The sequence below is a fragment of the Carcharodon carcharias genome, chromosome 22 (genome assembly GCF_017639515.1).
Source record: "Carcharodon carcharias isolate sCarCar2 chromosome 22, sCarCar2.pri, whole genome shotgun sequence".
NCBI lineage: Eukaryota > Metazoa > Chordata > Chondrichthyes > Lamniformes > Lamnidae > Carcharodon > Carcharodon carcharias.
The window spans coordinates 30,292,520-30,307,684 of record NC_054488.1 but is presented as its reverse complement, the minus strand read 5'-3'; the positions used below and the strand labels follow the sequence as shown (position 1 = coordinate 30,307,684).

General features: G+C 43.9%; 1 protein-coding gene across 1 annotated transcript in view; it reads right to left on the bottom strand.

Annotated features, from left to right (window-relative positions):
* Nucleotides 1-867: 867 nt before the first annotated feature.
* Nucleotides 868-15,165, bottom strand: part of LOC121293655 (protein HEATR9-like) — an 80,281-nt gene continuing 65,983 nt past the window's right edge. The window contains exons 15-16 of the mRNA XM_041216823.1: nt 6,144-6,235; nt 868-2,708 (exon numbers count right to left, since the gene is read on the bottom strand). Coding sequence (XP_041072757.1) covers nt 2,561-2,708; nt 6,144-6,235 — 240 coding nt within the window. The 3' untranslated portion in view covers nt 868-2,560. The remainder of the gene's footprint in view (nt 2,709-6,143; nt 6,236-15,165) is intronic.

Here is a 15,165-nt window from a genome sequence, read left to right as displayed (position 1 = left end):
AAATATTAGCCACTGCCTATCCACTGTCAACCATTTTAGTAAGGTTCCCCAATCCATAACTGCCAACTCGCATCTCATACCCTTGTAGTTCCCTTTTATTTAGATTCAGGACCCTAGTTTCAGATTCCACTTCTTCACTCTCCATCCTAATGTACAATTCTATCATTTTATGGTCAATCTTCCCCAAGGGACCCTGCACAACAAGATTGTTAATTAATCCTTTCTCATTACACAATAGCCAGTCTAGGATCACCTGCTCTCTAGTTGGTTCCTCAAAGCATTGGTCTAAAAAACCATCATGTACACACTCCAGGGAATAATCCTCCACAGTATTATTGCTAGTTTGGTTTGTCCAATCTATATTCAGGCCAAATCTGTTTTATACAGGTTTATCATAACTTCTTTGCTTTTGTACTCAATGTCCCTCTTTATAAAGTCTGTTTGCTTTATTAAGCACTTTTTCAACCTGTAATGATTTCACAGAATCAGAATTTTAACAGCACAGGAGGCCTGCACTGGCTCTCCAAATGAGCATTATGACCTGCCTTTTCCCCATATCCCTGCACATTGTTTCTATTCAAGTATCTCCCTGATTCCCATTGACTCCGGTTTTACTAGGGCTCCTTGTTTCCTACTGACTTTTCTCATCAAGTACAACCTGAGAATTGCTGTAGTTCTCACCATTTTAAGTTATTATAAGTTAAGAATCATACTTTGTTAGCTTAATAATCTCAATCTTGTTACCATTCTACCAAATGAAACTTCTAATTCTAAATCTGTACCATTCTATATCAATTTCCATCTTCTAAAACATATGACAATTTCCTTCTGCACAACTTGCTATCAACTGATGAATGTTCTCTGCAATTTGTACAGGAATGTCTTTAATGAGGTTTGATATATAAACTGACCATTGCTTTAAGATCAATCAGAATTGAACAGTTTAGTGATCACTGCATCTAAATTGACATATTTTCCCACTGAACAGGCAACAGCTAAAGGTTACAATTATAATATAGCAGAATAGGAACAGGAAGACGCCATTCAGTTCCTCAATACTGTTCCACCACTCAGTTGGCTGATCTGTATCCCAACTCATCTAGCCTGTCTCAGTTCCATAACCCTTAACATCTTTGCCTAACAACAATCAGCCAGTTTCAGTTTCAGCATATTCAATTGACCTTCAACCTCAACAGCTTTTAGGGGAAAGAGAATTCCAAATTTCCACTACCCTTTGTGTGATGAAGTGCTTCCTCACATCACCCTTGAACAGCCTGGTTCTAATTTAAGGTTCTGTTCCCTTGTTCTGAATTCCTCCATCAGAAGAAAGTGTTTCTATCTAACCTATAGAATCCTTAAATCTGTTTAAACGCCTCAATTAAATTACCCCTTATTGCCTATATTTAAACTGTCTTCATAATTTAACACTTTTTGGGCCTGATTTCATCCTGGTGAAACTGCACTCCAAGACCAATATGGTGTAGTGTGCAGAACTGAATACTGTACTGTAAATAGGTTTCATCAGAGCTTTATATAGCTGTAACGTTCCTCCACCCTCATTGTATCCCTGCTTCTTAGAAATAAAAGTCAACATTCTATTTGCCCTTTTAATAATTTATGCTCCTGTCCATTTGCTTTTAATGATTCCTGTACTTCAATCCCTCTCTGCTCTTCCACCATTCAGAAAACACTGTCATCTCACCTATCTTTCTTAGGTCCAAAGTGAATTACCCCCAAAGTGAGTCCCTACTCACTTAGTCACGTTCCTCGTCTGAATGCATTGTGGAAATAAGAGGGGAAAATGAAACAGTCTTGAACAAAGCATTATCAGTATTTCACTAGAATACCTCCCCAAATTTGTGGGTGGAATCCCGAAAGCCAGATATGAGTCTGAATGGATCTGATGTATCTGTGTGTATCCACAAGTGTTCAAAAAGTGTAAGACAATTGAGAGATGTTAGTCAGGATGTTACTACAGTCAGAAAGAGCACCTATTCTGTTTTAATATCAATGCTGTAAGCTTCAGGTTTGTCTTGTTCTGAGGTCAAACAGACTGAGGCAAGCCAACTCAAATGTGAACTGTTTGTAAATGCAAAGTAGCAGTCCCAAAATAACACCTTGGAGTGGCAGTGTAATGCCTAAGTGTACCCATGTATCATCTCAGGGTGCATGTGCATTTTCTCAGGGTGCCATTGTAGTTTCTCGGAGTGTAAGTACAAAGCCTTGTGGCACCAACGTAGTGTCTCAGGGTGCCAGTGCATCGTGGAGGAGTGCCAGTTTAGTGTCTCCGGGCCAATGAACCAGTATAGTGTTGCAGTTTGTCAGTGTATTATCTTGAACTGCAAGTACAATGTTTTGGGGCACCAGTGTAGTGTCTCAGGGTGCCAGGGTAGTGCATTGTTTCAGATTGCCAGTTTAGTGCTTCAGTGGTGCTAGCATATTGCCCTAGGGTGCTAGTGTTTCACCTCATTGTGTTTTGCACTGTAAGTATAATGTTTTGGGACATCAATGTAGTGTTCAATGCCTCAGGATAGTGTCCTCGGGATGCCAGTGAAATGTCTCAGGGAGCCAGGGTAATGTCCTCGGGATGCCTGTGTACTGTCTTCTGGGTGCCAATGTATTTCTCCTGGTTGATGTGGTGGGGTAGAAAAGCTGCTGTCTGATAATTGGATGTCTGTTCAAGGCTCCTCATTGCTTTATGGGCCTCTCTGCAATAAGGGAAACAATTGATTATTTACATATTATAAATAAGAATCATGTAATAATTTTAAATTCTGAACCAAAACTAAAGATTCTGTGGATTCAATGAATCAAAGAAAGATCTCTACATAAAGACCCCATTGAAACAGATTTATAGAAGGGCACCCACTAACACCAGGGTTGAATTCTTATTTCAGTTGAGTTTAATATTGGTACAGCCTGATGCTGGAAACACTTTTAGCCGTTGGATTATAACTTAAAATTATCTGCAATTGCTCTTTGTGAATTGAGATGGCAAAAAAGTAACATGGTGACATTCTACTGCAGTAATGGCACAAGTGTAGACCTTACTTACAATCACTGTTCCCAGTGTCACAGGAGAAAACAGTCTGCACAGAAAAGCTGTTCCCAACAACAAAAGATCACTGAGGGACAATTAGAGATATTGGAGGCAGCTGAGCAAAATGTATGTTTAAAAGAAGACTTATTCTTGGGATGTGGGCTGTAAGGTCCATTCCCAGTTGTCGTAAGGGCATCAAGAGCCAATCCCTTAGTGTGAGACTGTAATCACGTGAGAGCCAGACCAGGTGGGAGCATCAGTGATCCAGTTGGATTTTCAAAACAACAAAAGACTTACATTTCTATAAAGCCTTTCACGTCTTTAGGATGTCTCCAAGTGCTTCACAGCCAGTGCTTTTCAAAGTGTAATTGCTGCTTAATGTAAAGTAAAACCTTCACACAGCATCCGATACTCTAGTGATGTTGACTGAGGGATAAGTGTTGGCCAGGAAACTGGGAAAACACCACTCCTCTTGCTTAAAATAACACTGTGGAATCTTTTTCTTGTCAATGGGCTTCAGTTTAATGTCTCATCTGAAATATGACTTCTCTGACTGCAATGTCAGCCCAGATTTGGTGCTCAAGTGTGGTTTGAAGGCACAATCTTCTGACTTAAGGAGAGTGTTACCAACTGAGTCAGAATCCTAATAGCTTGTAATAGGTGATGGCATAGTGATATTGTCATGAACTAATATTCCAGAAATTTGTGAAGGCAGATAGTGAAATTTGAATTCAATAAAAATCTGGTTATCAAACTCTTAATTCCATTGTTGAAAAAACCCATCTGGTTCACTAACATCCTTTAGGGAAGGAAATCTGTTATCCTTACCTGGTCTGGCCTAGATGTGACTCCAGACCCAGTGCCCTCTGAACAATTAGGGATGGACAATAAATGCTGGGCTAGCCAGCGACACCCATATCCCATGAATGAATATTAAAAAAAATTCTGGTGCCAACCCAGAAACTTACAGAATTCAATTTCAAACTGTGCCATGATGGAATTTCAACTCATGACCTTGGGGTTGCAATCATACCAAATCCACTACAGAAAATAATTTTTTTTCCTATTCTTTCATGAAATGTGGGTGTCACTGGCTAGGTCAGCATTTATTGCCCATTCCTAATCACCCTTGAGAAAGTGGTGAAGAGTTGCCTTCTTGAACCTCTGCAGTCCATGTGTTATATGTACACCCACAGTACTGTTAGGGAGGGAGTTCCAGGATAAGAATAAACAGCGATATATTTTCAAGACAGGATGATGAGGGGCTTGGAGGGGATTTCCAGGTGGTGGTGTTCCTATGTATTTGCTGCCCTTGTCCTTCTAGATGGTAGTGGTCGTGGGTTAGGAAGGTGCTGTCTAAGGAGCCTTGCTGAGTTCCTGCAGTGCATCTTGTAGATGGTACACACTGCTGCCACTATGCATTGATAGTGGAGAGAGCAAATGTTTGTGGAAGGGGTGCGAATCAGGCAGACTGCTTTGTCCTGGATGATGTCAAGCTTCTTAAGTTGATGGAGCCGCACTCATCCAGGCAAGTGGAAAGTATTCCATCACACTCCAGACTTGTAGATGATGGACAGGCTTTGGAGAGTAAGGAGATGAGTTGCTCACCGCAGGATTCCTAGTCTCTGACCTGCTCTTGTAGCCACAGTATAGCTAGTTCAGTTTAGTTTCTGGTCAATGGTAACCTCCAGGATGTTGATAGTGGGGGATTCAGCAATGGTAATGCCACTGAATGTCGAGGGGCGACAGTTAGATTCTCTCTTGTTGGAGATGGTCCTTGCCTGGCACTTGTATAGCGTGAATGTTACTTGCTACTTGTCAGCCCAAGCCTAGGTATTATCCAGATCTTGCTGCATTTGGACATGGACTGTTTCTACACAGGTTTTAGAATTAAGCAATATGGCTAACACAGGCATCATGGGTAAGTAGTTCGCCTGAGAAGTCATGTAGTGTTTGACATCAAACCAGCCACAAAATGGGAAATGATGTTTTTGAGCCAGAACAGAAAGATAAGTTTAAGCAGCAGAGGGCTAATAGAAAATACTAGACAAAGAAAGAAATGAATTCAGTCTCCAATTTTGAAAAAGCTAAGCTAAGAATGAAACCTCTGCAATAACTATAGATCTACTCTTGTGTTGTTAATAGAGAGCATTGGGCCACAGCCAGCTGAAGAAGGTAACAATGAGAATAGTTGTCATAAAGGAAGAGGCAGATTCCTCACTGATAATCAGAGAGAACAGAATTTAGACTGAGGGGGATGAGGTGTCCCAGGCTGTGATTATATAATGGATAGAAAGCTCATTACTTGTCAAATAAGTACATTGCAATCTATGAGTGTGGTGCTTAATAGAGATATATACTGAGATAAGTATCTTGAATCAGCTCATGAGTCATTAATTGTGCCCAACACCCATAAGCTGGTACAGAATGCTGACAATATTTATGGTGACATGTAGGTTTGTCCAACATGATTTCCAATCTTAGCCAATGCCAAGTTTAGAAATAATTAAACAGTTACAAAGCTCTTCCCTGGACAATGCTTAGTGCCTGTGGTGCAACTTCTAATGACTGGTTTAGGAGTAGCAGCTCACCAACCTGCTCTCTCATACTGACTGGTGCAGGGCATGAATAAGCAAAAGGGAAGGAGGGAGAGTGTCATATCTTAAAGGAGAAACAGCCTTTCTCATTTTAGCGTTAACTTTTAATATTCTCTTTTAATTTTTTTCTCTTCCTGAGACTGCCAGCGCATGCTGGGAGCCCTCTGTTCCCTACAAGTGGCCATTCCCTGCCCGTGAACTTATACAGTGAGTAGCTGCTAGTTGTTTGGCCCTGGTGGAGAAAAGGCATGATTTCCAAGCCTGAAAGACCCTGATATGCACACCCAGATACTTCCCAGCAGAACCACTTGATTAGAAGTGGGGACCTGGGCTGATTTCTCCATTCTCTAAGTCAGCGAATGGAAGTGACTCTGGTTGAGATCAGCTAACTTCACACCTACTGGAAAAAGAGTCCAGGGTCCTGTTCTCTGCATTCACCAATTAAGCTAAACAGAGTTGAGTCACTCTTCTGTATGTGACCCTTCGGCTCTTTCCCCCTACAGTACCTGGCCAGTGGTCCCTCTCCAAGCTGTCGATTCAACAAACTACGCTTCACACTCACGTCATCCAGATGCAGTCGAGCAAAGGTCCGTATTATCTGCAAGAAATAGGACACAATGTAGAATTCAGGCACAGTGGATTTCAGCTAGCTGGAGGACTGGACAGATTGTGCATGTAAAATCAAAACAAATAAAAGTTAAAGAATGTGCCCAACAGCATGACAGAGCACTTAGCTGTTGCTTCCTTTGACCTCATCATAGTGGGGGGTATTGGGGTCAGAAAACTGGGCATAAGGTAGGTACAACAAGGGTTAGATACAGAGTAAAGCTTCCTCAACAATGTCCCCATCAAACATTCCCAGCGCAGGTACGACGAGTTAGATACAGGGTAAAGCTCTCTCTACAATGTCCCCATTAAGCATCCCAAGGCAGGTAGAGCACAGGTTAGATACAGAATAAAACTCATTCTACACTGTCCCATCTGTGCTGTATAACTCTGAAACACTGACCAGGGCAGGTGCAGCATGAGTTAGATACAGAGTAAAGCTCCATCCACATTGTATCCAACCTCATGATAGTCCCAATATGACATTTTCCCATTTTCCATACAAACCACCCTTTGACCCCCTGTGAATGAGACTTTGTGCAGAATTAGAGGAATTACTGCATGTGCCCCTTGCTCATTGAGAAGCTCATTCCAGCAAGCCACCTCCCCCCTCCTCCACTCAGTCAAACTGACTCCCCAGTCTCCCCCTTGGGGAGGATACACGCAGGCCAATTGGGACAGCCGAGGGTATGACTCTAGCTAGGATGAACTAACTCAGCATAGGCTCTTTGTAGTTGGAACCACACTGGGAAATGCCTTTCCCAGCTAAGCCACTGGAGCTGAATTGAGTCCTCATTACAATCAGCTCCATTTACTGGTACAGTCAAAATATCAAAGAAAGCCTATAGCACAAAAACACACAGATACTGCAGCGGTTAGAAATCAGAAATAGAAAATGTTGGAAATATTCAGTAGGTCAGACAGTATCTGTGGAGATAAAAGGTTAATAAATTAGGTACTGGTCTGACTTCTTCATCAAATCACTTGGAGTCTACAGACCATTTGGCCCAACTGGTCTATGCTGGTATCTACAGAGCACACAAGCCTCATTCCACCCACTGCCCGTATTCCTATATTCCCATCCTCTCCCATGGCTTTCTCTTCTCCCTCCCTCCATATCAAGCCTCCTCTTAAATGTATATCTGCTTCAACCATGTGGCTGTGAGTTCCACACTCTCCCCATACTCTGTGTAAAGCAATTGTTGTTTCTTTATTTGATTTGTTAGCGACTGTGTTTTGTATTTATTCTGCCTTGTTCCCTGTCTCAGCCATAAGTCAAAACATTTTCTCCACAATCACCCTATTAAATTCCTTGATCATTTCAAAGACCTCCATCATGTTTCCTCTTAGTTTTATCTTTCATAGAGAAAGGTGCCACGGTCTGCTCAGTTTTTCCTAATAACTTTCATCCTGGTAATATCCTTGTAAATCTTTTCTCCACTTACTCTGTATCCTTCTTGCAGTAGAGAACAGAACTGCAAACAGTGCTCCAAGTGTGGTCTAAACAGAGTTTTATATGAATTGAACCTTACTTCCCTGTGAAGTTCTTGCATAGAGACAGTAAGATTCAGTGAGAAACAGAACTGGTGCCCATGCTGTTAAAATACGGATCCCCTTTAATCTTTTTTCCCTCCCTCTGCTGGTACATGTGGATATGTCAGCCTCAAGTTGAAAAATGCGCAATGCAATTTTCAATAGCATGTTTCAAAGGTTCATTTCAAAAAGTGTAAGCAATTAACATAAATTGAATATTCAACTTTACCAGTAATATTACTACATATGAAAACTTACATTAATTTAACAAAGCACTCAATCATACACAATGAGATGAAAGATTTGTTCACCAACTGAAAATAGTTTGCATCATAAAATAATCACTTGGGTATGGTGGACATTTTCTCTTATGAGTAGGATATCTTCTGACATCAGGTGTGGCCTAATTTCATCGTGTTCTTCATCGGATATGTTGATTTCAGAATCAGATTCCATGCCTATGACTGGTTATATTCGCTGCTTTGAAGAATGATGTTTTTTTATATTCGTTCATGGGATGAGGACTAAGCCAGCATTTATTGCCCATCCCTAATTGCTCTTGGTGGTGAGCTGCCTTCTTGAACTGCTGCAGTGCATGTGATGTAGTTACACCCACAGCGCTGTTAGGAAGGGAGTTCCAGGATTTTGATCCAACGACAGTGAAAGAACGGTGATATATTTTCAAGTCAGGAATTTGAGTGGCTTGGAGGGGAATTTCCAGGTGGTGGTGTTCCCATGTGATGATTTACAAGCTGCGCTTAGTGATCATTGATCTTTGTGTTGGTCACAACAAATGGCTGGATGTCATAGTGGGCTGCTTGCTTTCCAACATGACCATCATGTTTCACAAGCACCTGGCTTAAGCAGTGTAGCTCAAAATTTCATATTTTGCTCTGCATTTACTTTTGTTTGTTCCTTCTGTCCTTGATCGTGTTCATGTACATGTTATTCTTTAGCTCTGTGGGTAGCTCAGGAAGATACGTGCGCATAGGATGTGTAAAGATGAATATACCTGGAAGCTTTCCAGTAGTCAAGTGATAAGTCACTCTTCAAAGAAAGTGATACAATTCTTGTTTCAAGGACTTTCTCAATTGTAGCTACATGTTTCTAAAGTTACACACAAATCTCTTGACCTCTCCATTAGCACTTAGCCAACAGGGTGTGATTTTTCAATGAATGAACACAGATAGTTCACAAATATACTGAATTCATCACTGTTGAATGGGGTCCATTGTCACTTCTCACTGTTTGGAGGACTCCAAACAAAAGACAAAAATCTGGTAAGGCTTTGGGATGACTGCTTTCAGTGAAATTGACATAACTATTTCAATGACTGGGAATCTGTCAGTGACAATAAGCAGGTGTTTATCAGTGGGCAAATCTGCAAAATTAACCTCAATCCATTGTCCTGGAGGTAGTTAAGACATCTTGAGAGGATCACTAAGATTTGACACTGTGGTTGCTTGACATGGCAAACACTGATTGATTTTGTTCTCTACTATGCAGTCAATCCCTGAGAACCATAACTTTTCCCAAAGGAGTTATTTGGTTTAACAATTCCTGGTAACCTCCAGGGTGCTATATCGACAACACATTCACTCACTGATGGTGGAATGACAATACAGTTGTTGCATATCACAAGATCAGATGTGACTGTAACAGTGAGCTCATTTTGAACATTGTGATGACCTTGTACTGTGTGAGCGATTGCATTTGTAGACACTCTATCGATCACATCTTTCCAGTTTCATGATTCCATAGCCATCACGCATAGTTGCATGCATCATTTGTTTTGTTGCCACTTTGATGTCAGCTAGTTTTAACAGCTTTGACACCATACTTAGACCTAAGTAGTTAAGATGTTGTTCAGCAACTTTGTCCCCCGGACTGATTGCCGACAACAGATGTCACGAAAGATGGTCCGCTGGGTTGAGCTTGCCTGGCTGATACTCAACATGGAACTCATACTCTTGTAGTCTGAGTATCCAATGCTCCATATGAGTAGGTGGTTTGCAATATAGATTGTTTGTTTAATAAGCATACTAGTGGTCTACTGAAATTATTACTTCAAACTCGCTTCCATAAAATAGAGATGAAAGTGTAAGATACCCCATGTGATTCAGACTGCTTCTCTCTCCGTTGCAAATAACATTGCACAATGCAATTTTCAATACAGGTGTTAGTGATGTGCTTGCCATCGCGGTAATTGATGGGTTGCTTGTTTTGTCTTTCTGCATGAGAACTACACCAGCCAACTAGGCTTGCATCCATGACTAACTGAGTGGCTTCCTCAGGGTCAACCCGAGTGTTTGTTAACCTTTGTTTTAGCTGATGGGCTTTTCTGTGTAATTTAGTCCGTTTCCACTTGGTGGTCTCTTGTGTCAAATCGCATAGGAGGCAGATAATATTGCGAGGTTGAAAATGAAGCGATCACAATATGTGATGAGTCCTAGCAGACTCTGGACTTGCTGCACATTTGTAGGATCCGCAGCATTTGCAATAGCCTCAGTTTTCCATGGATCAGATGAGACTCCTTCACTGCTGAACACATGACTGAAGAATTCAATTCTCCTTTCATTGAACGAGCACTTATCTTTGTTCAAAGCGGGGTTACAATTTCTAAGACACACATATAGGCACATGTAGGCACACATATAGACATGTCTTGAGTTCACTTTCAGTGTGACAATAGATGAGAATGGCATTACTGATGTTCAGCGTGCCTTCAAGTCCTTGAAGTGCAGACTGATTCATGGCCAGGGATATCACAGTCCCACCAAACTGAATGGAGATTTAAATGGTTTGCTGCATCTGCTGGGGGGAGGGGGGGATACACGTCGTGGTGGAGCTGTAAAATCCTGGCCCATGTGTTGAAACCAGTTGCTGAGTTGACTCCAAAGTATATTGTATCGGAAAAGTCCAATATGAGTGGAGAATACTGTAATACTTGATTCTTCTGCCAGCTCAATTCGATGCTTCGACATCAAGTTTAGCAAAGCTTTTAACACTATTCACTTTCACTATGATATCATCGATTTTTGGTGCCAAGTGTCTTTCTTGTTCTATGGCTTGGTTTGGTAATCAATGCAGATTCTAATCTGGCTCTCGCTCTTGGGTTCTTGATAACTAGTATGGGTGAAACCCAAGGGGCTCATTCCCAACTTTCTCAATAGTGTCAAGGTGAAGTAGATGCTGAAGTTCCTTCTCTGTCTGCTTTCTGACATGAAATTATAATCATCATGCAGCTTGCATGTAATACCTTTCAGTTTGCTGATAGCAGTGGTGGTCAGCATACCATTTGAGAATGTTGCTGATATGTGTGGGGATCACGTATGTGGCTGAAATCATGTGCAGATCTGTTGTTGTGTGGATACTGATAAATGTGTCTTATTCTCCAGATATGACACAGAATATTTGTTCTAATGACTCTGAACGAGATTGGCATTTCAAAAGTCCTGAGAACTTGCCATGGTTTGTCGCTGTTGCAGGGAAAATTTTCATATTCCTTGGTTTGCAGAGAATGGGGCAATCCTTAAGTTTGTTCAATGTCTTGTCTCCTATGACATTGACAGATGATCCTGGTGAGAGCACCTACTTTTGAGCAGCCAGTGATGGCTGTCACACGTGGCTGGTTGTCCTGTCCAAAAGACAGAACAAAAGTATATTCAGGGTCATCTGCCTCTATATTGGCTACATTCTCTCACCTTTTTGCTGTGGTACACATGCACATCACACTTCTGTTGGTCAACAGTTAGAAGTTGAGTTTGCTGATGAGCAACAAACATGAGCAAAGTAGTTGGGTTTTCTACAGGCTTTACACAATTTATCAGTAGTATGACATCCTTTCTGGTGTGGGTGAGGACCACCACTGTGGAAACATAGGGCGGAATTCTCCCATCTGGGACTAAGTCCTGGGGCAGAGGCAGGGATGGGGAGTGTTCCCTGCTGCAGAGGCCAAATCCCACAGTATCCTGGAAGTTTCCTGACATCTTGCGCGGTGGGGTGGGCTGAATGGCACACACCATGCCATCATATTTGGGTGTTATATTTAAAAGGCAATCAGACATCCTCACTGTCAAAACGAACCACAGAGATATCTGGAAGGGGAGGTGAAGGTTCAGCACCGAAGTTCAGTGATGCCTCCCTGTGCATCCTCCTAGACCACGTAGAGGGCTAGAGGAGTGTACTGTACCCGACTGATGTGAGGAGGCGGCCAAGCAGGAAAATCAACCCTGCCTAGGCACAGGTGGCCAATGCTGTCAGTGCCCAGGTTCTCCACAGCAGGTTAGCAATACATTGTCGCAAAAGGATGAACAACCTTCATTCACTCTGCCAGGGTAAGTAAAGCTTCAGCTGCTTGCACAAACCACAATGAGACCAATATGTCAGGGTACATGGTCCTCAGTGACAATGGCATAGTCATGCCTCAAAGACGCACTGCAGCGCATCCACTCCGCGGTGGGGTGACCACTGTGCCTCCTTTACCCTTCCACATACAGAGATCACTGTATGGAAGGAGCAGGGTTGCTGGTGGGAGAAATGGACTTAGTCGCTGACGGCACCAGCAACCTCCGCAAATCAGATGCCTGTCTGAGCCTTCTCCTTGCATGTGGATGGGCTCAGTGCTGTGGGAAGAGCTGGCCCCAACCCTGCCATCCTCCCCATGGAGACCTCGCTGTGCACACAGGCTGGCACCACTTCATCAGGGAGCAGTCAGACAGACTCTTCCAACTCGCAAACCACTTTGTTGAGGGCCTTCAACATCTCTGCCTGATCCCCCACCTTTTGTTGACTCTCCACCATTGTTGTAAGGCCAATTCCAGAGGCCTGTCATCAGACTCAGACCTCGCAGATGCTGTTCCCCAGCAGTCCTCCAAGTGCTGGTGAGCTTGGCTGAACCTGTCTCCTCCTGTTGCTGAAATGTGTCCGTGCAGTGACCACCAGATTGTGAGACCCTTCCTAGGCTAGAACTAATACCCACCAAGGCTGATGGTGGGTGCAGGTGTCTGCTGTGACGTCTTTATAGGTGCACATCTCTCCTCTTCTCCTCTCTCTTGTCTTCTCTCTGGGCTAAGGCTTCTGCTAAGACCTAACAGGGAGTTCTCATCCTCAGGCCTTGGCCTCTTCCTGGTGACAGAGCAGAGAGCAAGTGGCAGCATGAGCTGCCTCAAACATGGAGGCACATTTGGCCCTCAGGTGTCTATACCATGGATACCGGGTGGATACCCAAGTCTAAGCACCCATCGCCAACTGCCCGGTCCTGTTTCACATCTGCCACCTGAGCTGCCCTCTCCTCAAACTCCATGAGAGGCCACAGATGTGGGCTCCCATCCCTGACAGTTGTGCCTCATCTTCTCCTGCTCAAAGACAACAGAAAAGATGTTTGAGAGGAGTCTGAATCTAATGACAGGCCTCTGGAATTGGCCTTACAACAATGTTGCATCCGTTTATACATTACCATTTTGACATTCAATTCTCATTCTTCCACTCTTAAGATAGCCCAGCATTGTGAGGCATGGATTACTGTGCTGCAAGTTGTCCAGATTCTATTCCAGAAGATTCTGGAGATTCTATTCCAGAAGATCCTGCCAAAGATGAGAGCATACCTGCACTCCACCGCGGTAGCCATGAGCAGCATTGGCAGTTTGCACACGAGAAGGAGACGGTGCACCTCAACCTCCCTCCAGTGCCCCTTCCCTTCAAGGAGTTGGCCGGGGCCTTTGGCAGGAGGAGCGGGGTCATCCACTCAGGGATCTCAGAGGTTGTCTGGAGTCTCAGAGGTTGTCTGGACCTTCCAAATCCCCTTTGCCTGTGACCCTTCAACCATGTCCTCTGTCACCGCAGAGGGAGCAGCTGTCCCACAAGAGGACAGCCGAAGGAAGCCAGGGCCCTCCAGGCTTCAGCTCTCCAGAGGACGGCCGCCTAAGTCTTCAAAGGCAACTGGGAAAGCTAATGAGCAGGCTGCCTCCACCCCTGCTGTGGATGTTGGGGGCGCACCAAGAAGAAGTAGTAGGCCACAGAAAATAAGGAAATTTTGATCACAACTGGTTGCACTGTTGGGTGAACAAATCATTGACACAATTCTAACTTCTGTAAATATAATCACTTTCACTGCTATCATGTCTACTGTTTTTTTTTCAGTGTGGTTCTTAGGGATTAGTGAATGACCCAGACCCCAGCACCTCTCCTGCATGCACCTGACCCTCCAAGTGAGTCTGTAGGAAGATGGGTATATGGCAGGGCCTTTGCAAGCCATGTGCAAGCACTCACCGTGCACACTGAGCCTTCATCTGTCAAACTCATATCCCAGGTCCCTAGCATTGTCAATACTGCCAGCTGGGGTTCCCTTTCAGCTAACATGACCTGCATCTCTGTCCACCCACTGACCCAACTTCCATGCAGCATCTTGGGCCATCCAACATGAGGTTTTGCTTAGTTTCGACCAGACCAGCATGGCAGTTTTGACCTCTGGCACTGTTTCCCCTCCCCCATGTCACCCACGCCCTTTCCCCCATCACCACTGACCCCCACCTCCCAGCATTACTTTCGACCTCCTCACTGTTACCCTCCACCCCAAATCCTTTTCCTTTGATAATGTCCAGTTTCCCTTCCTCCCCAAAAATCCCACCTCTGTACACTTTGACCTGTCTGACTTCCTCCTGCCCACCCTCCCCTAGTCCATGTCTACCTCCATGTCCTTGCTGCTCCTTCATGTGACATTGTCGCACCCTCACTCTCCCACCCTACCGGCTCCCTCTACCCCTTATAACCTTGACCATTCCCTCCTACCATGCCCACACCGCCACCACATCTTCAGTCCTCCTTGCCTGCTTTAACACCCCTCCACAACACTCCATTGCCACCCAACAGTACCTCCTGCTGCCTTTCATCTTGCAGCTCGGGAATCCGATCCCATGGCGAATTCCCTGGATAAATGTCTGAACCCACTGCAAAATACCTGGCAGAAGGTCAAAAGAGATTGCTGCGTGGAGAATTCCCATCTTCTGGAAGCCACTTCACGGAACAGCCACGTGCATGAAGCTCCGCCCAACCTGTGCTGCACCTGGTGCTCCAAGATCTGGTAACTGGAGGCCTCCATCTTGTCATCAGATGTCCACAAACCGACCAAGGCCCTTAAGGTAAGTCCTGACTTTTGCACACATCGTTGCTCCGGACATGTTCTCAACCAGCACATTTTCCTGCTGGTGTCGTGGAGAATCGGAGTTGGGGGGGAAGATTCCGCTTGGGCTTCATCTGCATCCCATTAGCAGGATGCAAATCGGTTTCGTGCTGATCTCCAGTGAGAATCACAAACTGCCATGGTGGGCAGTATCCGAAGATCCCACTGTCATTCCAGGACCAGGTTCTTTCAAAGAAAAACTTCGCTGT